This window comes from Schistocerca nitens, chromosome 1 (assembly GCF_023898315.1).
Source record: "Schistocerca nitens isolate TAMUIC-IGC-003100 chromosome 1, iqSchNite1.1, whole genome shotgun sequence".
NCBI lineage: Eukaryota > Metazoa > Arthropoda > Insecta > Orthoptera > Acrididae > Schistocerca > Schistocerca nitens.
The window spans coordinates 7,228,925-7,254,092 of record NC_064614.1 but is presented as its reverse complement, the minus strand read 5'-3'; the positions used below and the strand labels follow the sequence as shown (position 1 = coordinate 7,254,092).

Genomic DNA, 25,168 nt, shown 5'->3' with positions numbered 1-25,168 from the left:
GCCATCAGGATATAGCTCATGGCTCCACTCATTTCATAAACACCATTTACAGAGCACGTCACTTACAAAGTCTGTTCAAAAAAATTCCGCAACTTTATCCACAAATGTTTCTACGCTAACCTTTTACTTATTGCGCACGGTCTACCTCGATATACTCTCCTCCACAATTGATACAATGCTCTCAACGCCATTTCCACTTCCTGAAGCGTTCTTGGTACGCCTCCTGATATCGTTGCAATCTTCGTCCTTACAACGGGGTTTCCAACTGTGGAAATAAAATGAAGTCTGCAGGAACCAGGGCTGGAGGCTACGGAGGGCGAGGCAACACAGCTATTCCGTCTTTTGCGTGATATTCACTCACCAACAGGGATGAATGTGTAGGTGGATGGGATGTAGTTGGCGGCAACACGGTGGATTCCAAGACGTTGTGTCAGGATTTCATGACATGATCCAACTGGAATGTTACGTTCTTCTGAAATATCTCGGGCAGTCTGTCATCGACTGGCGAGCAGTCTAGTTCCAGTCATAAGCGTCGTCGGTGGACGTCGAAGGCCGTCCTCAACGAGGTTTATCTTTAACTACCGCCTGGCCATTTCTAAACCGTGTAAACCATTCGTGAAGACCTCATCACTGTAGGCTTCTTGCGCCATTTGATGTGTCTCTGCAAAGGTTTTCTTTGTTTCATGGGAAATTTAATGCAGACAAGTTGCTCCTCTAACTCTGCCATCTGGAAATTCGCCACCTGTGCGGCATAACGTTCATTTCAATAAAGCACGGAACAATAACTAACAGACATACAAAAATGAAACTTCCGGGAGTTACACATTAAACACACGCGTGTTCAGGAATGCCAGTCACATTTCGATCCAACAGACCATTGACGCGAAATTACGAATGTTCCAGAATTTTTTGAACGGACCCCACGTATGGAAAACACCGACAGAAGCAAGTGACAGCAAGTCACCAGTCAGCAAGTGACCAGTCAGAAGAATGATGACTTGAAAGAAAAAAAAAGTAGGTACCTCACCACCGACCAACGCCACTTTTAACCATTTATCTGGTGTCGCCTTTCTCATTTCCTTCTTAACATCTAATTCAGACATTCAAGATTATGTCGATAAATCGATTAAATTTCGGAATCCTGTGCTATTTTCTGATAAATCGAAGATTAACTTGTTTGGATCTGAGCAAAAGCGGAAAGTGTGCAGAAACGAAATACAGAGCTCTAGTCACATATCCTCCCTACAGTAAAGAGATGGCGGAGGAAGCATAATTGTTTGGGAGAAGAGGAGGAGATTAGTGTTTAACGTCCTGTTGACAACGAGGTCATTAGAGACGGAGCACAAGCTCCGATTAGGGAAGGATGGGGAAGGAAATCGGCCGTGCCCTTTCAAAGGAACTATCCCGGCATTTGCCTGAAACGATGTAGGGAAATCACGAAATACCTACATCAGGATGACCGGACATGGGTTTGAACAGTCGTCCTCCCGAACGCGAGTCCAGTGTGCTAACCACTGCACCACCCCTCTCGGTAATTGTTTGGGGACGCATGGCACCTTCTGCTGTTGGTGACTTGGCAATTATTGTCACGGATCATCGTAAGTATATCGCTGTGTTGAGAGGCCATTTACTTAGCAGTGCACAGAAACTTGGTCTTGCTGTTGTCTTCCGACAAGACAAAGATCCAAAACATACGGCTATGAGAACTCGGGAGTGGGTACTGCGTACTTCTCCAAGAAGGTTTTCCCTCCACCACAAAGCCCCGATCTTAATCCGATAGACCATCATTGGGTACACCTAGATACAAAAGTTCGAAAATTCCGTTCACAGGAAAGCGGGAGTTTCAGACAGTATTGTTAGAGGAATGCTGAAAGATCTCCCCAAGTATTATTGCGACTTGGTTCACTCCATGACAAGCCACCGTGGTACAACAACCGAGTTAGAAAACTACTACGGAAGAAAAGGTAACTTCACAGCAAACATAAATATAGCCAAAGCCTTGCAGACAAACAAAAATTACACGAAGCGAAATGTAGTGTGAGGAGGGCTATGCGAGAGGCTTTCAATGAATTCGAAAGTAAAGCTCTATGTACTGACTTGGCAGAAAAGCCTAAGAAATTTTGGTCTTGTGTCAAAGCGGTAGGTGGATCAAAACAATATGTACAGACACTTTGCGACCAAAATGGTACTGAAACAGAGAATGGCAGATTAAAGACCGAAATACTAAATGTCTTTTTCTAAAGCTGTTTCACGGAGGAAGACTGCACTGTAGTTCCTTCTCTGGATTGTCGCACAGATGACAAAATGGTAGATATCGAAACAGCTGACAGAGGGATAGAAAAACAATTAAAATCGTTCAAAAGAGGAAAGGCCGCTGGACCTGATGGGGTACCAGTTCGATTTTACATAGAGTACGCGAAGTAACTTGCCCCCCTTCTTGCAGCGGTGTACCGTAGGTCTCTAGAAGACCGTAACGTTCCAAAAGATTGGAAAAGGGCACAGGTCATCCCCGTTTTCAAGAAGGGACGTCGGATAGATGTGCAGAACTATAGACCTATACCTCTAACGTCGATCAGTTGTAGAATTTTGGAACACGTATTATTTTCGAGTATAATGACTTGTTGAGACTAGAAATCTACTCTGTAGGAATCAGCAATGGGTTTCGAAAAAGACGATCTTATGAAACCCAGCTCGCGCTATTCGCCCACGAGACTCAGAGGGCCATAGACACGGGTTCCCAGGTAGATCCCGTGTTTCTTGACTTCCGCAAGGCATTTGATACAGTTCCCCCAGTTGATTAATGAACAAATTAAGAGCATATGGAGTATCAGACCAATTGTTTGAGTGGATTGAAGAGTTCCTAGATAACAGAACGCAGCATGCCATTCTCAATGGAGAGAAGTCTTCCGAAGTAAGAGTGATTTCAGGTGTGCCGCAGGGGAGTGTCTTAGGACCGTTACTATTCACAGTATATACACTCCTGGAAATTGAAATAAGAACACCGTGAATTCATTGTCCCAGGAAGGGGAAACTTTATTGACACATTCCTGGGGTCAGATACATCACATGATCACACTGACAGAACCACAGGCACATAGACACAGGCAACAGAGCATGCACAATGTCGGCACTAGTACAGTGTATATCCACCTTTCGCAGCAATGCAGGCTGCTATTCTCCCATGGAGACGATCGTAGAGATGCTGGATGTAGTCCTGTGGAACGGCTTGCCATGCCATTTCCACCTGGCGCCTCAGTTGGACCAGCGTTCGTGCTGGACGTGCAGACCGCGTGAGACGACGCTTCATCCAGTCCCAAACATGCTCAATGGGGGACACATCCGGAGATCTTGCTGGCCAGGGTAGTTGACTTACACCTTCTAGAGCACGTTGGGTGGCACGGGATACATGCGGACGTGCATTGTCCTGTTGGAACAGCAAGTTCCCTTGCCGGTCTAGGAATGGTAGAACGATGGGTTCGATGACGGTTTGGATGTACCGTGCACTATTCAGTGTCCCCTCGACGATCACCAGTGGTGTACGGCCAGTGTAGGAGATCGCTCCCCACACCATGATGCCGGGTGTTGGCCCTGTGTGCCTCGGTCGTATGCAGTCCTGATTGTGGCGCTCACCTGCACGGCGCCAAACACGCATACGACCATCATTGGCACCAAGGCAGAAGCGACTCTCATCGCTGAAGACGACACGTCTCCATTCGTCCCTCCATTCACGCCTGTCGCGACACCACTGGAGGCGGGCTGCACGATGTTGGGGCGTGAGCGGAAGACGGCTTAACGGTGTGCGGGACCGTAGCCCAGCTTCATGGAGACGGTTGCGAATGGTCCTCGCCCATACCCCAGGAGCAACAGTGTCCCTAATTTGCTGGGAAGTGGCGGTGCGGTCCCCTACGGCACTGCGTAGGATCCTACGGTCTTGGCGTGCATCCGTGCGTCGCTGCGGTCCGGTCCCAGGTCGACGGGCACGTGCACCTTCCGCCGACCACTGGCGACAACATCGATGTACTGTGGAGACCTCACGCCCCACGTGTTGAGCAATTCGGCGGTACGTCCACCCGGCCTCCCGCATGCCCACTATACGCCCTCGCTCAAAGTCCGTCAACTGCACATACGGTTCACGTCCACGCTGTCGCGGCATGCTACCAGTGTTAAAGACTGCGATGGAGCTCCGTATGCCACGGCAAAGTGGCTGACACTGACGGCGGCGGTGCACAAATGCTGCGCAGCTACCGCCATTCGACGGCCAACACCGCGGTTCCTGGTGTGTCCGCTGTGCCGTGCGTGTGATCATTGCTTGTACAGCCCTCTCGCAGTGTCGCGAGCAAGTATGGTGGGTCTGACACACCGGTGTCAATGTGTTCTTTCTTCCATTTCCAGGAGTGTATAAATGACCTTGTGGAGAATATACGTAGTGCACTGAGGCTTTTTGCGGATGATGCTGTGTTATATCGAGAGGCTGTAACAATGGAAAATTGTACTGAAATGCAGGAGGATCTGCAGCGAATTGACGCATCGTGTAGGGAATGGCAATTGAATCTCAATGCAGACAACTGTAATGTGCTGCGAGTACATAGAAAGAAAGATCCTTTATCATTTAGCTACATTACAGCAGATCAGCAACTGGAAGCAGTTAATTCAAATGGTTCAAATAGCTCTGTGCACTATGGGACTTAACATCTGTGGTCATTAGTCCCCTAGAACTTAGAACTACTTAAACTTAACTAACCTAAGGACATCACACACATCCATGCCCGAGGCAGGATTCGAACCTGCGACCGTAACGGTCGCGCGGCTCCGGACTGAGCGCCTAGAACCGCTAGACCACCGCGGCCGGCGAAGCAGTTAATTCCATAAATTATCTGAGAGTAGGCATTAGGAGTGATTTAAAATAAATGATGACATAAAGTTGATCGTCGGTAAAGCAGATGCCAGACTGAGATTCACTGGAAGAATCTTGTTGTTGTGGTCTTCAGTCCTGAGACTGGTTTGATGCAGCTCTCCATGCTACTCTATCCTGTGCAAGCTTCTTCATCTCCCAGTACCTACTGCAACCTACATCCTTCTGAATCTGCTTAGTGTATTGATCTCTTGGTCTCCCTCTACGATTTTTACCCTCCACGCTGCCCTCCAATGCTAAATTTGTGATCCCTTGATGCCTCAAAACATGTCCTACCAACCGATCCCTTCTTCTAGTCAAGTTGTGCCACAAACTTCTCTTCTCCCCAATCCTATTCAATACCTCCTCATTAGTTACGTGATCTACCCACCTTATCTTCAGCATTCTTCTGTAGCACCACATTTCGAAAGCTTCTATTCTCTTCTTGTCCAAACTGGTTATCGTCCATGTTTCACTTCCATACATGGCTACACTCCATACAAATACTTTCAGAAACGACTTCCTGACACCTAAATCTATACTCGATGTTAACAAATTTCTCTTCTTGAGAAACGCTTTCCTTGCCATTGCCAGTCTACATTTTATATCCTCTCTACTTCGACCATCATCGGTTATTTTACTCCCTAAATAGCAAAACTCCTTTACTACTTTAAGTGTCTCATTTCCTAATCTAATTCCCTCAGCATCACCCGACTTAATTTGACTACATTCCATTATCCTCGTTTTGCTTTTGTTGATGTTCATCTTATATCCTCCTTTCAAGACACTGTCCATTCCGTTCAACTGCTCTTCCAAGTCCTTTGCTGTCTCTGACAGAATTACAATGTCATCGGCGAACCTCAAAGTTTTTACTTCTTCTCCATGAATTTTAATACCTACTCCGAATTTTTCTTTTGTTTCCTTTACTGCTTGCTCAATATACAGATTGAATAACATCGGGGAGAGGCTACAACCCTGTCTCACTCCCTTCCCAACCACTGCTTCCCTTTCATGCCCCTCGACTCTTATAACTGCCATCTGGTTTCTGTACAAATTGTAAATAGCCTTTCGCTCCCTGTATTTTACCCCTGCCACCTTCAGAATTTGAAAGAGAGTATTCCAGTCAACATTGTCAAAAGCTTTCTCTAAGTCTACAAATGCTAGAAACGTAGGTTTGCCTTTTCTTAATCTTTCTTCCAAGATAAGTCGTAAGGTCAGTATTGCCTCGCGGGTTCCAACATTTCTACGGAATCCAAACTGATCATCCCCGAGGTCGGCTTCTACCAGTTTTTCCATTCGTCTGTAAAGAATTCGCGTTAGTATTTTGCAGCTGTGACTTATTAAACTGATAGTTCGGTAATTTTCACATCTGTCAACACCTGCTTTCTTTGGGATTGGAATTATTATATTCTTCTTGAAGTCTGAGGGTATTTCGCCTGTCTCATACATCTTGCTCACCAGATGGTAGAGTTTTTTCAGGACTGGCTCTCCCGAGGCCATCAGTAGTTCTAATGGAATGTTGTCTACTCCCGGGGCCTTGTTTCGACTCAGGTCTTTCAGTGCTCTGTCAAACTCTTCACGCAGTATCTTATCTCCCATTTCATCTTCATCTACATCCTCTTCCATTTCCATAATTCTTTCCTCAAGTACATCTCCCTTGTATAAACCCTCTATATACTCCTTCCACCTTTCTGCCTTCCCTTCTTTGCTTAGAACTGGGTTTCCATCTGAGCTCTTGATATTCATACAAGTGGTTCTCTTCTCTCCAAAGGTCTCTTTAATTTTCCTGTAGGCAGTATCTATCTTACCCCTAGTGAGACAAGCCTCTACATCCTTACATTTGTCCTCTAGCCATCCCTGCTTAGCCATTTTGCACTTCCTGTCGATTTCATTTTTGAGACGTTTGTATTCCTTTTTGCCTGCTTCATTTACTGCATTTTTATATTTTCTCCTTTCATCAATTAAATTCAATATTTCTTCTGTTACCCAAGGATTTCTATTAGCCCTCGTCTTTTTACGTACTTGATCCTCTGCTGCCTTCACTACTTCATCCCTCAGAGCTACCCATTCTTCTTCTACTGTATTTCTGTCCCCCATTCCTGTCAATTGTTCCCTTATGCTCTCCCTGAAACTCTGTACAACCTCTGGGTTAGTCAGTTTATCCAGGTCCCATCTCCTTAAATTCCCACCTTTTTGCAGTTTCTTCAGTTTCAATCTGCAGTTCATAACCAATAGATTGTGGTCAGAATCCACATCTGCCCCTGGAAATGTCTTACAATTTAAAACCTGATTCCTGAATCTCTGTCTTACCATTATATAATCTATCTGAAACCTGTCAGTATCTCCAGGCTTCTTCCATGTATACAGCCTCCTTTCATGATTCTTGAACCAAGTGTTAGCTATGATTAAGTTATGCTCTGTGCAAAATTCTACAAGGCGGCTTCCTCTTTCATTCCTTCCCCCCAATCCATATTCACCTACTATGTTTCCTTCTCTCCCTTTTCCTACTGACGAATTCCAGTCACCCATGACTATTAAATTTTCGTCTCCCTTCACTACCTGAATAATTTCTTTTATCTCGTCATACATTTCATCTATTTCTTCATCCTCTGCAGAGCTAGTTGGCATATAAACTTGTACTACTGTAGTAGGCATGGGCTTTGTGTCTATCTTGGCCACAATAATGCGTTCACTATGCTGTTTGTAGTAGCTAACCCGCACTCCTATTCTTTTATTCATTATTAAACCTACTCCTGCATTACCCCTATTTGATTTTGTATTTATAACCCTGTAATCACCTGACCAAAAGTCTTGTTCCTCCTGCCACCGAACTTCACTAATTCCCACTATATCTAACTTTAACCTATCCATTTCCCTTTTTAAATTTTCTAACCTACCTGCCCGATTAAGTGATCTGACATTCCACGCTCCGATCCGCAGAACGCCAGTTTTCTTTCTCCTGATAACGACGTCCTCTTGAGTAGTCCCCGCCCGGAGATCCGAATGGGGGACTATTTTACCTCCGGAATATTTTACCCACGAGGACGCCATCATCATTTAATCATACAGTAGAGCTGCATGTCCTCGGGAAAAATTACGGCTGTAGTTTCCCCTTGCTTTCAGCCGTTCGCAGTACCAGCACAGCAAGGCCGTTTTGGTTAATGTTACAAGGCCAGATCAGTCAATCATCCAGACTGTTGCCCCTGCAACTACTGAAAAGGCTGCTGCCCCTCTTCAGGAACCACATGTTTGTCTGGCCTCTCAACAGATGCCCCTCCGTTGTGGTTGCACCTACGGTATGGCCATCTGTATCGCTGAGGCACGCAAGCCTCCCCACCAACGGCAAGGTCCATGGTTCATGGGGGGGGGGGGGGGGGGGGAAGAATCTTAAGGAAATGCAATCCGAAAACAAAGAAAGTAGGTTACAGTACACTTGTTCGCCCAGTGCGTGAATATTGCTCAGCAGTGTGGGATCCGTACCAGGTAGGGTTGATAGAAGAGATAGAGAAGATCCAACGGAGAGCAGCGCGCTTCTTTACAGGGTCATTTAGTAATCGCGAAAGCGTTACGGAGATGATAGATAAACTCCAGTGGCAGACACTGCAGGAGAGACGCTCAGTAGCTCGGTATGGGCTTCTGTTGAAGTTTCGAGAACATACCTTCACCGAGGAATCAAGCAGTATATTGCTCCCTCCTACGTATATCTCGCATGAGGATAAAATCAGAGAGATTAGAGGCCACACAGAGGCATACCGACAATCTTTCTTTCCACAAACAATAGAGGAGACTGAAATTGAAGGGGGATCCGACAGAAGTACTCAAAGTACCCTCCGCCACACACCACCAGGTGGCTTGCGTAGTATGGATGTAGATGTAGACGTCTACAAGCTCATATCAGTGCCAACAGTACGCACACAGGCTACTAGAACTGAGTTACGTGGATTAGAGAGACATTACTTCATTTTTCTCTAAGTGTGCCAATACTTTTTTGATATGTAGAGCAACTGATTTTTTTAGTGAAGTAATACTTTGTTGCGAGAAACATATGTTTACTATTGTGCTTTATTAAATATAACATAGGGCCTTCATTTGGTTCAAATGGCTCTTAGGACTATGGGACTTAACACCTGAGGTCATCAATGCCCTAGAACTTAGAACTACTGAAACCTAACTAACCTAAGGACATTACACACATCCATGCCCGAGGCAGGATTCGAACCTGCGACCGGAGCGGTCGCTCGATTCCAGACGGGGCCTTTATTTGTTTGTAATGTATACATGATGGTGTGTCAGTACCTAGTGGTGCCACTGTACGTGCGAATTCCAACGGAGAATTCCAGGGCGAGGTAACAAAACGGAGATATACGCTCACAGAAGGCTGAGATATGGTGAGATACTATTAAGAGCAGCTGGCTTGCCCAGCTGATAGCGCGTGAAGACTCCACGCCTCGGGACGTTATCGCGAGCGCGCTGGGGTCAGCAGCAGCGCCCGGCGATAGCGCTGCGAGCACTCGCGCCGCGGCACGGCCACCCGGCGACAGTGAGCGGCATGGCGCGGCGCCGCGATCCCACCCCCGTGCTCATCCTGCTGCTGCTGGCGGCGGCGTCTTGTGTGGGGGCGCCGCGGATGAAGCGCATCGTGGGCGGCAGCCCGGCCGCCATCGCCGACTTCCCGTGGCAGCTGTCGCTGCAGTACGACGGGTCGCACACGTGCGGCGCGGCCGTCATCGGCGGCGAGTGGGCGCTGACGGCCAAGTCGTGCGTCGGCACCGACCACCTGGAGCACCTGCAGCTGCGCGCCGGCAGCGCCGCGCGCTCCAGCGGCGGATCGCTGCACAACGTGACGCAGGCCGTGCGCCACTACCTGGCGCTGCCCACCACCATGGACTACGACTTCGCGCTGCTCAAGGTGCGCCGCGCTCACTGCTCGACTCTGCCCCGTCTACAAGGCTAGTTTACGAGGCACTAAATCGCCAAACAGGGCGCATGCGCGGCGCGCGGTTGCTCAAGTCCCTGTAGAAACTAAACCGTTCGCAGATATGAAGCTTCCTGGCAGATTAAAACTGTGTGCCGCAGCGAGACTCGAACTCGGGACCTTTTCCTTTCGCGAGCGAGTGCTCTACCGACTGAGTACCCGAGTACTACTCACGCCCCGTCCTCACAGCTTCACTTCTGCCAGTACCTCGTCTCCTACCTTCCAAACTTTACAGAAGCTCTCCTGCGAACCTTGCAGAGCTAGCACTCCTGAAAGAAACCGTTCGCACTCTGGCGATATGAAAATGCAGCCGCGCGGGATTAGCCGAGCGGTCTGAGGCGCTGCAGTCATGAACTGTGCGGCTGGTCCCAGCGGAGGTTCGAGTCCTCCCTCGGGCATGGATGTTTAGGTTAAGTAGTGTGTAAGCTTAGGGACTGATGACCTTAGCAGTTAAGTCCAACGAAATTTAAAAAAAAAAATTGAAATGCACTGCACAAACAAAACTGAAGGATCACTTTTTCGAAGCCCGTCATTTTCACATATTGCGCCTCTTAACTTTGGATGCAGTCTGCCTTTGGCAGAACACGGTTTTGTTTTATATCCCATACATGCTTCACAGCAGTTGCAGCATCATCTGTGGGATTTTATTTTATGGCAGTTAAACATAAAGAATGTTCTTTACTATTTGTACACATGTAAATATTGGTTTTAAAAATCGTAATTACAAATTTTTGAAGAATGCATAAAATTAAGTATTTATAACTCTTTTTACCACATGCTGTGGTTTTCCTGAGGTATGTTTTTATAGTGCCTTTTTTTCTTTCACAGTTTGTCATGTGCAATCATATAGAAGTCAATGTAGACAAATAATTAAAGCAAAAATTACGATTTGGAAACTGTTCTGGCTATGCCTGAAATTAAGGTTATTTGGAAGGTTTCAGTCACTGTTCCACTGTTCACCAGCTGTAAAAATAAGACGGTGGACAGTGGAAGAGTTGAAGCTATTCCTGGCGGTTGTTTTGAATCTTTCAGAGTTGTAGGTGTTTATTTTGTGTGTGTGAGTGTGTGTGAGTGTGTGTGTGTGTGTGTGTGTGTGTGTGTGTGTGTACATGGGCGAAAGGTAATTGGGGAGGGGGGGGGGCGTTTCTATGTTGTTGTGGTCTTCAGCCCAGAGACTAGTTTGATGCAGTTCTCCATGCTGCCCTATCGTGTGCAAGCTTCTTCATCTCCCAGTACTTACTGCAACCTACATCCTTCTGAATCTGTTTAGTGTATTCATCTCTTGGTGTCCCTATACGATTTTTACCCTCCACGCTGCCCTCCAATGCTAAATTTGTAATCCCTTGAGGTCTCAGAACATGTCCTACCAACCGGTCCCTTCTTCTTGTCAAGTTGTGCCACAAACTCCTCTTGTCCCCAATTCTATTGAATACCTCCTCATTAGTTATGTGATCTACCCATCTAATCTTCAGCATTCTTCTGTAGCACCACATTTCGAAAGCTTCTATTCTCTTCTTGTCCAAACTATTTATCGTCCATGTTTCACTTCCATACATGGCTACACTCCATACAAATACTTTCAGAGACGACTTCCTGACACTTAAATCTATACTCGATGTTAGCAAATTTATCTTCTTCAGAAACGCTTTCCTTGCCATTGCCAGTCTACATTTTATATCCTCCCTACTTCGACCATCATCAGTTATTTTGCTCCCCAAATAGCAAAACCCCTTTACTACTGTCTCATGTCCTAATCTAATTCCCTCAGCATCACCCGACTTAATTCGACTACATTCCATTGTCCTCGTTTTGTTTTTGTTGATGTTCATCTTATATCCTCATTTCAAGACACTGTCCATTCCGTTCAGCTGCTCTTCCAAGTCGTTTGCTGTCTCTGACAGAATTACAATGTCATCGGCGAACCTCAAAGTTTTTATTTCTTCTCCATGGATTTTAATACCTACTCCGAACTTTTCTTTTGTTTCCTTTACTGCTTGCTCAATATACAGATTGAATAACATCGGGGAGAGGCTACAATCCTGTCTCACTCCCTTCCCAACCACTGCTTCCCTTTCATGTCCCTCAATTATTATAACTGCCATCTGGTTTCTGTACAAATTCTAAATAGCCTTTCGCTCCCTGTATTTTATCCTTGCCAACTTTAGAATTTGAAAGAGAGTATTCCAGTCAACATTGTCAAAAGCTTTCTCTAAGTCTACTAATGCTAGAAACGTAGGTTTGCCTTTCCTTAATCTTTCTTCTAAGATAAGTCGTAAGGTCAGTATTGCTCCACGTGTTAGGTTGGTGTTATCTAATACGTCTTTGAGTGCAGAGAACAGATTTCCATTGCAGAGACCTGTTTATTCATGTATTACGTGTTTTCCTTCAACTATGGCTTTTTGTATTTCAAATTTTTCTTCAATTATTAGTTTTTGTGGGGGGGCTGTTGCTCCATTTGAGAATTTTCAAGTGAGTATTGCTGTCTGTTGGGCTATGTTTCTTGTCCATGAGGTTTTCAGCAAATGTGGAATGACAGGTGTTACTTTTTAATGCTCTTCTGTGTTCTGTCTACCTGCTATTAAAGTTTCTGCTTGTCTGTCCTATAATAACAGATTTGCAATCCTGACATGTTTGTTGGTAAATACCAGATGCGTTGTGTTTGTCTGTGGTTCTCCTTAGTTTTCTCTGTGTTGAGTTTTCTGTCCTGTAGCCTATTTTTAGCTCTTGGCTTTTTAGTATCTTACCTACTCTGTGGGCTGTTTTGATGTTATAGGTGAGAGTGAAGCACTTGTTTGTTGTTGTGGGTGTTTCTTATTCATGTATTGTTAAAGCAAACACAGAGAAAAGAGCTTCAACCTGAACATGATTACGTAAGTTTCATGTTTGCCTCAGAGGTGTGTGCACCCTTCCTTTGTGATGGTACAAAAGCGTGGCGCCCTTCGACATCAGCCTCGGGCTCGACGTCGAGGTGTCGACTCAGGTGGAAAAAAGGCCAGAGCTCAGAAGTTCATGTGACGTGTAAGGCGGGTTAACGACGTCACATTGACACCAAACTTCACAATTCTGTCCAAAGCCTCTGCGAACGTGTCACACAATGAAAAGGTTGTCACAGACGCCACAGAAAGATCCGTACTTAAACACTTGAAAATTGCTCAAGTCACACCAATACCCAAAAAGGGAAGTAGGAGTAATCCGATGAACTACAGGCCTATATCACTAACGTCGATTTTCAGTAAGGTTTTTGAACGTATACTGTATTCGAACATTATGAAGTACTTCGAAGAAAACGATTTATTGACACATAGTCAGCACTGATTCAGAAAATATCGTTCTTGTGAAACACAACTAGCTCTTTATACTCATGAAGTAATAAGTGCTATCGACAGGGGATGTCAAATTGATTCCATATTTTTAGATTTCCAGAAGGCTTTCGACACCGTTCCTCACAAGCGTCTTCTAATCAAACTGCGTGTCTACGGAGTATCGCATGAGTTGTGCGACTGGATTCGTGATTTCCTGTTAGAAAGGTCGCAGTTCGTAGTAATAGACGGAAAGTCAACGAGTAAAGCAGAAGTAATATCCGGCGTTCCCCAAGGAAGTCTTATAGGCACTCTATTGTTCCTGATCTGTATTAACGACATAGGAGACAATCTGAGTAGCCGTCTTAGATTGTTTGCAGATGATGCTGTCATTTACCGTCTTGTAAAGTCATCAGATGATCAAAACGACTTGAAAAATGATTTAGATAAGATATCTGTATGGTGCGAAAAGTGTCAATTGACCCTGAATAAAGAAAAGTGCGAAGTTATTCACATGAGTACTCAAACAAATCCGCTACATTTCGATTACGCGATAAGTCACACAAATCTGAGGGCTGTAAATTCAACTAAATACTTAGCGATTACAATTACAAATAACCTAAATTGGAACGATCACATAGATAATATTGTGGGTAGAGTAAACCAAAAACTGCGATTCATTGGCAGAACACTTAGAAGGTGCAACAGGTCTACAAAAGAGACTGTTTACACTACGCTTGTCCGCCCTATTCTGGAGTATTGCTGTGCGGTGTGGGATCCGCATCAAGTGGGACTGACGGATGACATCGAAAAAGTACAAAGAAGTGCAACTCGTTTTGTATTATCGCGTAATAGGGGAGATAGTGTCAAAGACATGATACGTGAATTGGAGTGGCAATCATTAAAACAAAGTCGTTTCTCGTTGCTAAGGGATCTTCTCATGAAATTTCAATCACCAGTTTTCTCCTCCGATTGTGAAAAAATTCTGTTGGCACCCACCTACACAGGGAGAAATGATAATCACGATAGAATAAGAGAAATCAGGGCTCGCACGGAAAGATTTAAGTGCTCGTTTTTCCCGCGTGCCGTTCGAGAGTGAAAGGGTAGAGAGAGAGGATGAAGGTGGTTCATTGAACCCTCTGCCAGGCACTTTATTGTGAACAGCAGTGATTTGAAGTAGCAAAGGGTGACTGTACTTTTTCATCGCTCGTATTTCTCGTTCCTGCTGTGGCGTAAACAGGGAGAAGGGCGCGGGTTGGGAGGGTGTGACATTGACACATACGCGAATAAAACGGTGAAATGTCCTTTTAGGACCCACCAGTTTGGTAAAACTCTCGGTCACACCAAACAACCTCTGTTGAGCGCCTTGAAAATGTACCTGTACAGACAGAACCTGTGACGAAAATACCACGGCCCCTGCTGCTGCTCTTTAGCCACCATACTGCTGGTCAGTAAGTGTCTAGTCACGTGTTCTCTCTGTACAGGTGGGCGAGGGCCACAGAGGGTTTTGCCCAGTTGGGTAGTCTTACGTTAGAGGCACGCTTCGCAGTTTTATTCACGCATGTGTCAGTGTCACGCCCCCCCGTGATCACCTCAGAGGTGGACGCAAAATAGGAGCGCTGAGAAAAGCGTAACCACCCTTAGCTGCTTTCTATCACAATGAGATTTCGTTGATTTGGACAGTCACTAGTGGTTCCAGAGCGAAAAATGCGGAACTACTGTGCTGCAAAGAGGTATGATCATCACCGATGGGGATGCGGCCCCACAATCTATCAGAAGGGATAAACGCCCGAGGGTGTTAGCAGTGGCCAAGGTTGTCAAGAACGTCTTCTTGTCACTCGCCCGAGCACGAATTGTCGAGAGAATCGACGCCCCAGAGAGGGTGGTGGTTTCACTGCCCTGTATGCCACCCCCTGCGGCCTTTTCGTGCCTATTATGGGTGAGGGTGTTTTCCTTGGCTCATTGGGAAACTGCGTGGTTTCAAAGACGGGCGTCGGTGTTCTGATCTCGATTGCAGAGGAGTCTCAGGAAGGGGTGAAATATGGATAAGAGGGAGTGTGACAACATTCCAATCATATGACACGTCCACCGTGCCACTGGTCAGAATTTCGGTACAATTTGGTGGGTGAATACACCCACATTACACGTCACACGAACTTCTGATTCGTGCCATTTTCTTACACGTGCCGACACCTTCTTATTCGAAACGTCGTGGAGCCCGATGGTGACGTCACAGGGCCTCAGGGTTTTGCACCATTACTAACGGATGTTGTACGCATCTTTGAGCCAAACATTACAACGGGAGGAAATTTCGGGGTTTCGAAAATGTGATTCTTTAGTTCTGTTGCGCCATGTAGTAGTAGCATGTGGTTTGAGGTTAGGCTGAGCTCGACCCCATCGAAGCAGTAGAGTGTTTGATGTCCTGGAGGAGCACTTTGGGGACCGCATTCTGGCTCTGCGGTACGCAGAGGCCACTGGCGAGGGCCTCGATTGGCCACCGTATTCTCCGGATCTAAATTGGTATACGGCCGGGAGAGCGGTGTGTTGACCGCATGCCCCTCCATATAGGCATCCAGTGGTGCCTGTTGGCTGAGGATGACACGGCGGCCGATCGGTACCATTGGTCTGTCCGGGCGCAGTTTAGTTTCTTTGATCACATGCGACTCCTCTTTGTGTACAGGTGTACAGAAAGAACGCCAAAATCATTGCTGAGCTGAAAACAGCCATTCAGGAGGTCGTCGACACCATCGGTGTTCAGACACTTCAGTGGGTCATGCAGAAAGTCGCTATTCGTCTGCGCCACATCAACGTCAGAGATGGCAGACATATCGAACATGTCATAACCTAAAACCGAATATCTTTAGTGACGTTTATGAAATCCAGGTAACAGGTTGAGGATAGGAAAGGACCAAACATCAACACGCGGAAGGGAGACCCATCAGATTCCGTCGTTTTCACCAAATTAACATTTATTTAAGAGAAACATATTGAGCAATTAAATTCCAGATTAATAACAACATGAAAAACATCATAATTATAGTTACATATAAAGTGACAAACTACTGAAATTAACCAACATAAACAAAAGGAAACAGTTTTCAATAAAAACAAAGCATATGAGTTTATGAAAAGTAAGAATGAAATTTGAATCGTTCAGTAAAGGGAAACTACATTTACCAAATACAAAGCACATCAGATTTTAAGAACAAAAGTTACTAGAGAATTTGGACGCTCTTCTTTTATGAACGGTAAGAGGATCAACAGCTCGATTATAATTTACAAAAGTTCGTGAGGTAATCCCAGTAAACTCCATTGCCTACAACCCTGGCGGCAGTCGCCCAACCCAGGTACAACTCCAAGGAACAAGACAACTACTCAACTTTGATACGTATGACGGAAGACTGTGCAAAAGCGCTCCCGCGGCAATAACTTAGACGTCGGGCGCTGGGTAGGGTTCCGCCAAGGTAGCGGCCCAGAACTCACGGTGCAAACACCAAGGTAGACTCGCGTGTTTCGCAATCAACTGTGAACGCAAATCACACACGTGGCAGCACCCTCAAACAGTAGCAGAATATACACCATCTAATGATGAGACTCGGTATAACAAGATAAATACAACGCGTAACCTTAGATAAAACACGAAGTTAAAGCCAAAGCATGCAGATTTGCTAGAAAGGAAATGATAATTAAATTGACACCCTAGCTGCAAACAGGCTCAGATGGATAGAGCGTCTGCCATGTAGCAGGAGATCCCGGGTTCGAGTCCCGGTCGGGGCACACATTTTCAACATGTCCCCAATGAAGTACATCAACGCCTGTTTGCAGCTAGGGTGTCCATTTAGTTATCATTTCATTTCTAGCAAAGCTGCATGGTCATCCACGGTAACTGTTCTTTCGGGAACAGATTCTACCGTCATATATAGTTAAAATATGGCTTCCCGGCCATTGACCTTCTTGTGCGAACGCACACGCTATGCCCGAACTCGTACGGGACTTGGTAGATTAATCTGCCACGAGTAATGAGTATGATGGGCAAACATCTACTAGGCGCACTACGAATGTAGTGGTGTGGACATGTTGGTAATGTGGATCTCACGGGGAGCGTGCAAGGGATAAGTCCCTGCAGACGCACTATCATCTGTGCCCGCGGTGGCTCAGATGGACAGAGCGTCTGCCATGTAGCAGGAGATCCCGGGTTCGAGTCCCGGTCGGGGCACACATGTTCAACATGTCCCCAATGAAGTACGTCAACGCCTGTTTGCAGCTAGGGTGTCCATTTAATTATCATTTCAAACTTATATATATTATTAATATTTTTGATTATTCCCTTTTGAGAAAGCGACTGAACTTGAGTAGTCATGATTTCTTCTTCTTTCTTCGTTCTTCCCAAATTCACTTCATGCGTTCACTGTGTTCTCTCTTGCGTTCTTCCGACCATCTTTTTCCCGTTCTGCCGACCGTTGTGGCGGAACGGTTCTAGGTTCTTGAGTCCGGAACCGCGCTGCTGCTACAGCCGCAGGTTCGAATCCTGCCTCGGGCATAGATGTGTGTGATGTCTTTAGGTTAGTTAGGTTTAACTAGTTCTAAGTCCCATAGTGCTCAGAGCCATTTGAACCATTATCCCGTTCTGTTCTCCGTATATTCTTGTTTAAGTGTGTGTTTCTGTATAATGTTGCTAAACTTTTCTGTTATTTATGTTGTCTTGTGTGATTCCCAATTCTTTAATGTCTTCTTCTGCTTCAGTGATCCACTTTGTGTTGTCTTTGCTCTTGTTTACTATCTCAAAGATTTGTCTTGTGAGCCTGCTTCTATTCATCCTGCTGATATGTCCATAAAATTTCATCCTTCTTTTTCTGATGGTGTCTGTTATTGTTTCTATGTCTTTGTAAATCTCTCTAGTTGGCCTCTTCATCCAAATTCCTTCCCGAAACACTGGTCCATACATTTCCTTCAGGATTTTTCTTTCCTGCTTTTCAATCCCTCTGATCTTCGGACGACCATGAATCACTGTAGTTTCTGCAGCATAAAGTACTTCTGGTAGGACTACTGTGTTGTAATGCCTTAGTTTCGTATTGACAGAAATAGGTTTCTTATTATAGTGATTCCAAGTGAGCTTATATGCTTTTTGTAATCTCGAGATTCTATCTTTATTGGCTAATGAGTTCAGTCCTGATGCTTGGATTATCTCTCTCAGATATCTGAAGTTGGCAACTTGTGCCACTTTCCCGTATTGACAAGTAATGGGGAGATTATCTACAGGTTTGTGTTCCATGTACTGTCTTCTCTCGTAGGAGATTTGTAGCCCAGTTTTCTGTGAGATGTCGTGTAGTTTTTCCAATGCAAGTTTGGTTTCCTCCCTATTTTTCGTTAGAATGGCAAGATAGTCCGCGAAAGCCAGACACTTCACCCTAATTCTCTGCTCTTTCTTTATCCCTAGCTGAATTCCTTTATTTCCTTTTCCCATGTTCTTACAGTTTTTTCCAGAACCATGTTAAACAGAAGGGGGGACATCCCATCTCATTGGCGAACACCAGTATGAATATGAAATGCTTCTGATGTTTCTCCCATGAATTTAAATTTGGCGGTTGTATCTGTTAATGCCAGTTGAATAATTGACCTTGTTTTCCTGTCAATCCTGAACTCCTTTAAAGTGTGAAATAATGTTTGCCTATCTATTAAATCGTAAGCCGTTTCAAAATCGACAAAAGTTAAGACAGTATTTCTACATCTTCTCATTTGCAAAATTGTTTTTAAATTCCGTATATGTTTGATGCAAGATCGACCTTCGTGAAACCCTACCTGATACTCCCCTATTAACTCGCTAAGATTGGGAGATAATTGGAATGGATTTTGTCGTACACAATAAATACATATGCCTCTGTCTAGGTAAGATGATAAGTGATTATATGTAACTAAAGAGCGGCAGGTACAAACTGAGCAGTTGCAGTTAAACCCCCTGATGCATGAGTAAGTATTGCTAAAACGCCTTAACAAACATCAGTTAAGGTGAGCATAAGAAAAGCAGAAAATTTCACTCAGTAGTAGCCATACGTAATTCAGTTGTGACTAAGACACATCAACGTAGGACCGGTGTTACCGCTTCAATTCATGAAACCTTCCCGTCTCCTCTATATCTCTCTTGTTACTCAACCTTCCCTTTTACAATAACCTTCCCTTAGGATTTCTATCTCTTGCTTAGTAATAACAAATGAAATCTTCCCTTTGAAATTAATTCTCTTTCTCAATCTTCTGCTTATTAAAAGTGATTATTTCGACGAAACATAGAATGTGTCGTCGTCGTGGCCTCAGTCGTTACCTGCAATAACCCAAAACTGTTCCTTACCTTTTTTACTGTTACTGGATCGCCATCTGACTGCTACATCGAACTGCAACGTGAATATACTTAGTCTGTTTTACTATACTCTATTAGCTACTGGTGGGCTGTCATAATAAGTGGCTGTATTTATTACCAAAGCTGACGCTATTCTTTAATAGCAAAGCTGACGTTATTCTTTAATTAATTTGACTGAAGTTACGTAATTCATAGTTAAACTTTTTCTTGACAACAATAAAATTTTGCAAAGTTTTACGTTGATGGTTTTTGGGACGAATTATAATCAGTAATGCAATATTGCTGGCAAAAATTAATTATATTCTGAATGAAATGATTTTACAAACGTTCAAATGGGACTTACTTTTTACAATAATCTTACAACTAGCATTGCGCAAACATACCTTCAGTAGTCTTGAGTTTCTCAAAAAATTAATTCAATAATAATAGTTCCTCTTATGATAATAGTTAGCTGATGTCTGTGTACATCCGTTTATAATCTCTTGTAAATCATAGCTAGTGGGTGCCAGGCACACCGCTCCTCTCAACCTCTCGCTTCAGACCTGCTACCGACTCGCTTCACACCTCGCTTACTACTGACTTCCTACGAACGCTGAAGTGCGGTCTCTCCCCTCAACACTGCTTTCTGGTGCAGACAATTCCTGCTACCGTTACAAAATGTATCAATGCGCGGTCTTTCCCGCTCTTTTCTTAAAACGTATCTGTACGGGGTCTCTACCGCCCTTTTTAAAATTATATCAATATGCGGTCTCTCCTGCCAACAATACTTTGGTGCAGACATTGCCTGCTACCTCAATTCTTTCCAAGATGACAAATATTAATTATTCCTACTTAATCCTATAAATAAAATATAAACATCTTTCATAAATTGTGGTTTGACAGAAGACAATAGAGATATACACGTCTTACGTTCATAACATCGTACCCCAAGCGGGTGCACACAAGGGGTTAACCAATTAAAAGAATGACTCAACTTGGAAGAAGGCGCACTAACAAACTATTGGCCACTCTCAGACCAAGGCACACTGCAGAACGAACAAACACATATTATTCACTGAGCAAGACACAAAAATATTGCAGCAATTTTCCTTTAAACAATAAAACGACAGTGCCAGCATATCAATAGGTAGTATGTTACGGTGCACTCTCCGCACCGTCAACTATCCTTTTTAACTCCTTTCCAAATTCTAACATTCTGCGTGGTGTCTGTTTGTTCTAAGTCGTGTCTCCCTACCACTTTCGCGCAACGACGCTCTGAGCGGGGTTTTTAGGGAATTGACTAGTTTGAACCTGGGACCTGCTGCTGGTAAGGAGACGCCAGACCACACATGACATGTAGAGTTCAGAAGAGTTCAGTGAGACTAGCGATGATATAATCAAATACTTAATGGTTTCAGCGTCAGCTCCACTGCACTCCCTGTAAAAGAATCTTAATACTAACTAAATTTAATGGAAGGGGTTCAAGGCTTTCCTATTTTTAGTTATCTGGTAAAATAACGTCGGAAAAGAAGTTAGGTTTACCATTGGAATTTTTATTCTACTCACAAAACATTGTTTATAAATTGCGCTGTTGATGAAAGGAAATATTTTAATACAGGATGATAAAAAGCAGCTACATTCAACAAAAATGTGAACGAATATTCCCTGAATGGGTTTCCAAGTTCTATAATGGATGAAAGGATGACCTATGCCATATCACATCTATAATCTAGGTTTAAATTAAGTTTCATAAAATAGAAAACTATCAAAAATGGTCTACAGTGACCCTCAATAATCTTTAGTTACTTATTTAACTTGTCATGAATTACAGTGGCTGATGAGGCTTCTCAATAATTATATAACAGAAAAACCATCGCATTTCAGATTTTAACTTCTAGTAGTAAATGTGAATACCATGAGCTTTAATTGACGATTGACACAAGTATTACGCAAAAAGGGGATGTAACAGATGAGACTTCTGCAGTTCTGAGTGAAGCTTTATGCGCTCTTATGCGGCATCATGTGCGTTCATTACCTTGTCAGTGGTTAGGCATATTCAGGGGCGGCTGGCGACGCAGCTCCACACACCTCGCCGTCTCGGCATCAACTCTCTCAAACTTATCATTACTACTGTTTACCAAAGTTGGTTTAAGGAAAAGTTATCTGGCTGTGTTTTCAACTGACCAATCAGGGTCTCAATGTTAACCTTAAGCCCCGCCTACAAAAATTCTGTCTGTCCAATGAGAAACGTTATACGTTTCGTGGTGGGGCAATGTTTTTAATGTTTGCAATGTAGCAGAGACGTGTATAGTCTCGCGCTAAAACTTGCAGCTCGTGTGGCCCTTTTAGTGTTATCGTAAGATCTATACTGTTCTTCTGGAGGGGTCTACCTTTTAATATGGGCTGGGGGGGGGGGGGGGGTTGGCGGTCAGCCGGCGACGTGGGTGTCCGTCCCTTATCGTAGGGCCTTCTAGCTTACACGGCTCTGCTCTCGGCTTCTGTTCTCGTTTCTCCCCTCGGAGCTGCGTCTGTTTCACGGTGGGAAGGTATGACATGTATTTAGGCATTCTTGTGTTAGTCTGTGGTATTCCATTTGCTCACTCGTTGATCGTATTACTTTGGTTAATTTAATGTCAGGATTTATTCGGAGCTATGTGACATACTGCCGGATTTGCTATCATGTCAGGGTTTTCATGGAAGGTGTTGGATTTGCCTGACACAAAATAACAGAAGGAGGCCCCCGTCACCAGAGCCCCAGAGCACGACCTTCGTCACCTTCTTTAGTGGCTGCCCAACATTCGACAAGTGGCTCGGCGATCCGGCTGGGTATATGCGCTGTCAAACCCAAATCTGCCCAACCAGACCGCGTCACCAGGCACTGCTGCTCCACCCTTGCACCTTCCGTCACGTGACGTTCACAACTCACTACCGCCGCGCCGAGCCTCCACGCCTCAACCAGGAAAACCAGAGATAAGTCACAAAGGGAGGTGACTCTCGGTACCGGTGCCAGAGGTAGTTAGGCCACGGCTCAATTTACATACTGAATAAAGTGTGTGCATGCCGTAGTTTGTAACTAATTCATATCTTTTTGATACAGTTCAGTAACTGTCACCCTGTATGCACGCGCCCAATGCAGGTCAGCCCCGCGTTCGACCTGGACGATCCGAACGTGAAGGCAGCAGCGCTCCCCGAGGAAGGCTCGGACCCTCCGGCGGGGACTGCAGTGACCGCCACAGGGTGGGGCCGCAACGGGACCTCCGTGGAGCTGCCGGAGACGCTGGAGCAGGTGGGCAGCGCGGTGCTGGAGCGCGCCGACTGCCAGGCGCAGCTCGGCACCTGGTACGTCACCGAGCACATGGTGTGCGCCGGCGCCAGCGACCGGGGGCTCGTGTGCTGGGGCGACACCGGCGGGCCCCTGGTCAGCGGCACCACACTCGTGGGCGTCGTGCCCACCACCGGCGTCTCCTGCGACGAGCAGCCCTCCGTCTTCTGCAGGGTCTCCGACGTCCGCTCCTGGATCACCAACAACACCGGCATCTGAACCAGCTGTCGGTTCCTGCACCGCACCACCTGACTGTGTGCCGGATCTGCCTTTTATGGAGTGTTAAATTCTTATCTTCCGTTCCTTCTTTCCCGCTCTGGAAACTAATTAAATAGCGATAGATTTGTTACGTTATTCAGTACGAAAATCTAATTTTTACTTACGTCATTCTTCAGTTGTGAAATATTGTACACGAGTGTCTCAAATGAAAGGATTAGGTGCATCATATGCAGGAGCTTAGCTAAACTATTTTATGACTGAAACTTCCTGGCAGATTAAAACTGTGTGCCGGACCGAGACTCGAACTGCTTCCATTTCCATAAAAGATTCTGTTTTGAACTACAACTAGATTGATTGCAGTTACCCTACACAAAATTTATTCTGCAACAACCTAAAATGTTTTTTCAAAGTGGAGATGTTTTTGATTTATTACGTAATTTCTTAAATTTCTTATTTTATGCTCTCATTACTTGTCAGGTGTCTTTTGCTTTGTGATGATGTTTGGTTTGTGGGGCGCTCAACTACGCTGTTATCAGCATCCGTACAAATTCCCAATCTTTACTCAGTTCAGTCTCGCCACTTTCGTGGATGATGATGAAATGATGAGGACAACACAAACGCCCAGTCCCCAGGCAGAGAAAAATCCCCAACCCGGCGGGGAATTGAACCCGGTACCCTGTGATCCTCTGTTTAAAGCTCGATTTCGACGTTAACTTTTAGTATTTGACACACCTAGTTGAGAAGCAAGCATGACGACTGCTTGGCGCAGGTAAGGGCCTACCTACACATTTGAAGGTTGCACTTTGTGTCATACACTTGCTATCACAGAGAAAAAAATTGTAAATTTGTCTTCCATTATAGGTCTATGTATTGGTTTTTTTTTATCTTAGGACGGCCTGAGGAAGGTAATGTGTATCGAAACTGGCAAATAAGCAAAATAAAAACTGCAACCATAGACTAAAACATTCATTTGTCCCCTACAAAAATTTACATGTTACATCATCATGGCACGGGGAAGAATTCAGCGAAGGCGCAGATGGAGACCACCGGAATGGCGGAGCTGTCGGATGAAGCAAGCCTGCTTTTAGGGGTAACATAGAAGCCAAGTGGAGAGGGATCTCAGAGGCGTAGTGAAGGCAGTCCCTCTAGGACAAGGGTAAGTCTGAAGGAGAATTCCCCTGGGACTACAGGTAGCGGATTGTGCTTCAGCCTGGCTCCATGTACAGGTAAAACAAATATTGATAGGCATCTCAAGAAGAAAAGACTGGTGGATCTCATGGGAAACGTGAAAGAACTGTTCGAACTGGAACGTGGATAAATCAGGGCCTCAGCAACAAATTCCAATAGGTGGTATCAGAAGTTCAGGAACAGCAAGTAGATATTTTAGTTTTGACAGAGACAAAGAAGACAGGTAGAGTGGTGAAACCGAAATACCAGCATGGTGTTGACAAAGGCACATGGGCTTAAGCTGAGGTGTCTGTTTCGGTAAATAAAGGATGGAAAGGAAGAATAAAGAACTGGGAGAAGGTAAATGAAAGGTTCTTGCAGTTGGTGATTGAAAAGTTTGATAATGATGGGGTTATAATACCAACATATGCTCCCTCTGGCTGTGCTGTCATCGCTGATAAAGAAGAATGTTTTGACTGGTGCAACTTCTTCACATCAGGAATAAATTGTTGTAGGGGATTTAAACAGTAGAGTTGAGTGTCGACTAAATAATAGTGTGACAGAGAAATTTGGTGAAGAAATGATGAACGAGATTAATCAAAGTACGTGATCAGATGCAATGTCAAATTATGAATGGGTTTTTTCAACATAAGGATATCTGTAAGTACACATGGATTCAACCAACTAGGAATTTAAGGTCAGTAAGAGATTTAATAACTGCCACGGAGGGTAGAAGATCAGGACGTGAGAGTGTTTTGAGTGCCAGAATATCGCCATATGATATTTGGAAGAGTCATAAGCCCCCTAAGCTCCAAAACTTTATTTCATTTTGCTGACATCAGAGGGGATATATCACGACACATTTTAACGCAGATGGAAAATCTCTTCATAAACATCTTTACTGTGCACAAACGTTTATATATTACCAAAAACAGTACTAAGCCATGTATTCAAAATGTACTCT

General features: G+C 44.7%; 1 protein-coding gene across 1 annotated transcript; it reads left to right on the top strand.

Moving 5' to 3' along the window:
- Positions 1 to 9,383: 9,383 nt before the first annotated feature.
- On the top strand, positions 9,384 to 23,360 carry LOC126240450 (trypsin beta-like). Its single transcript, XM_049947926.1, has 2 exons — positions 9,384 to 9,800; positions 22,633 to 23,360. Exons 1-2 carry the CDS (start codon positions 9,441 to 9,443, stop codon positions 23,035 to 23,037), a joined length of 765 nt encoding a protein of 254 aa, XP_049803883.1. The 5' UTR covers positions 9,384 to 9,440; the 3' UTR covers positions 23,038 to 23,360.
- The last annotated feature ends 1,808 nt before the right edge of the window (positions 23,361 to 25,168 follow it).

What these genes read in the sequence shown, in the direction of transcription:
- LOC126240450 (XM_049947926.1), top strand. Translation starts at nt 9,441, where the DNA reads ATGGCGCGGCGCCGCGATCCCACCCCCGTGCTCATCCTGCTGCTGCTG. An exon ending in ACGACTTCGCGCTGCTCAAG is followed by an intron (nt 9,801 to 22,632) that starts GTGCGCCGCGCT and finishes CGCCCAATGCAG; the next exon opens with GTCAGCCCCGCGTTCGACCT.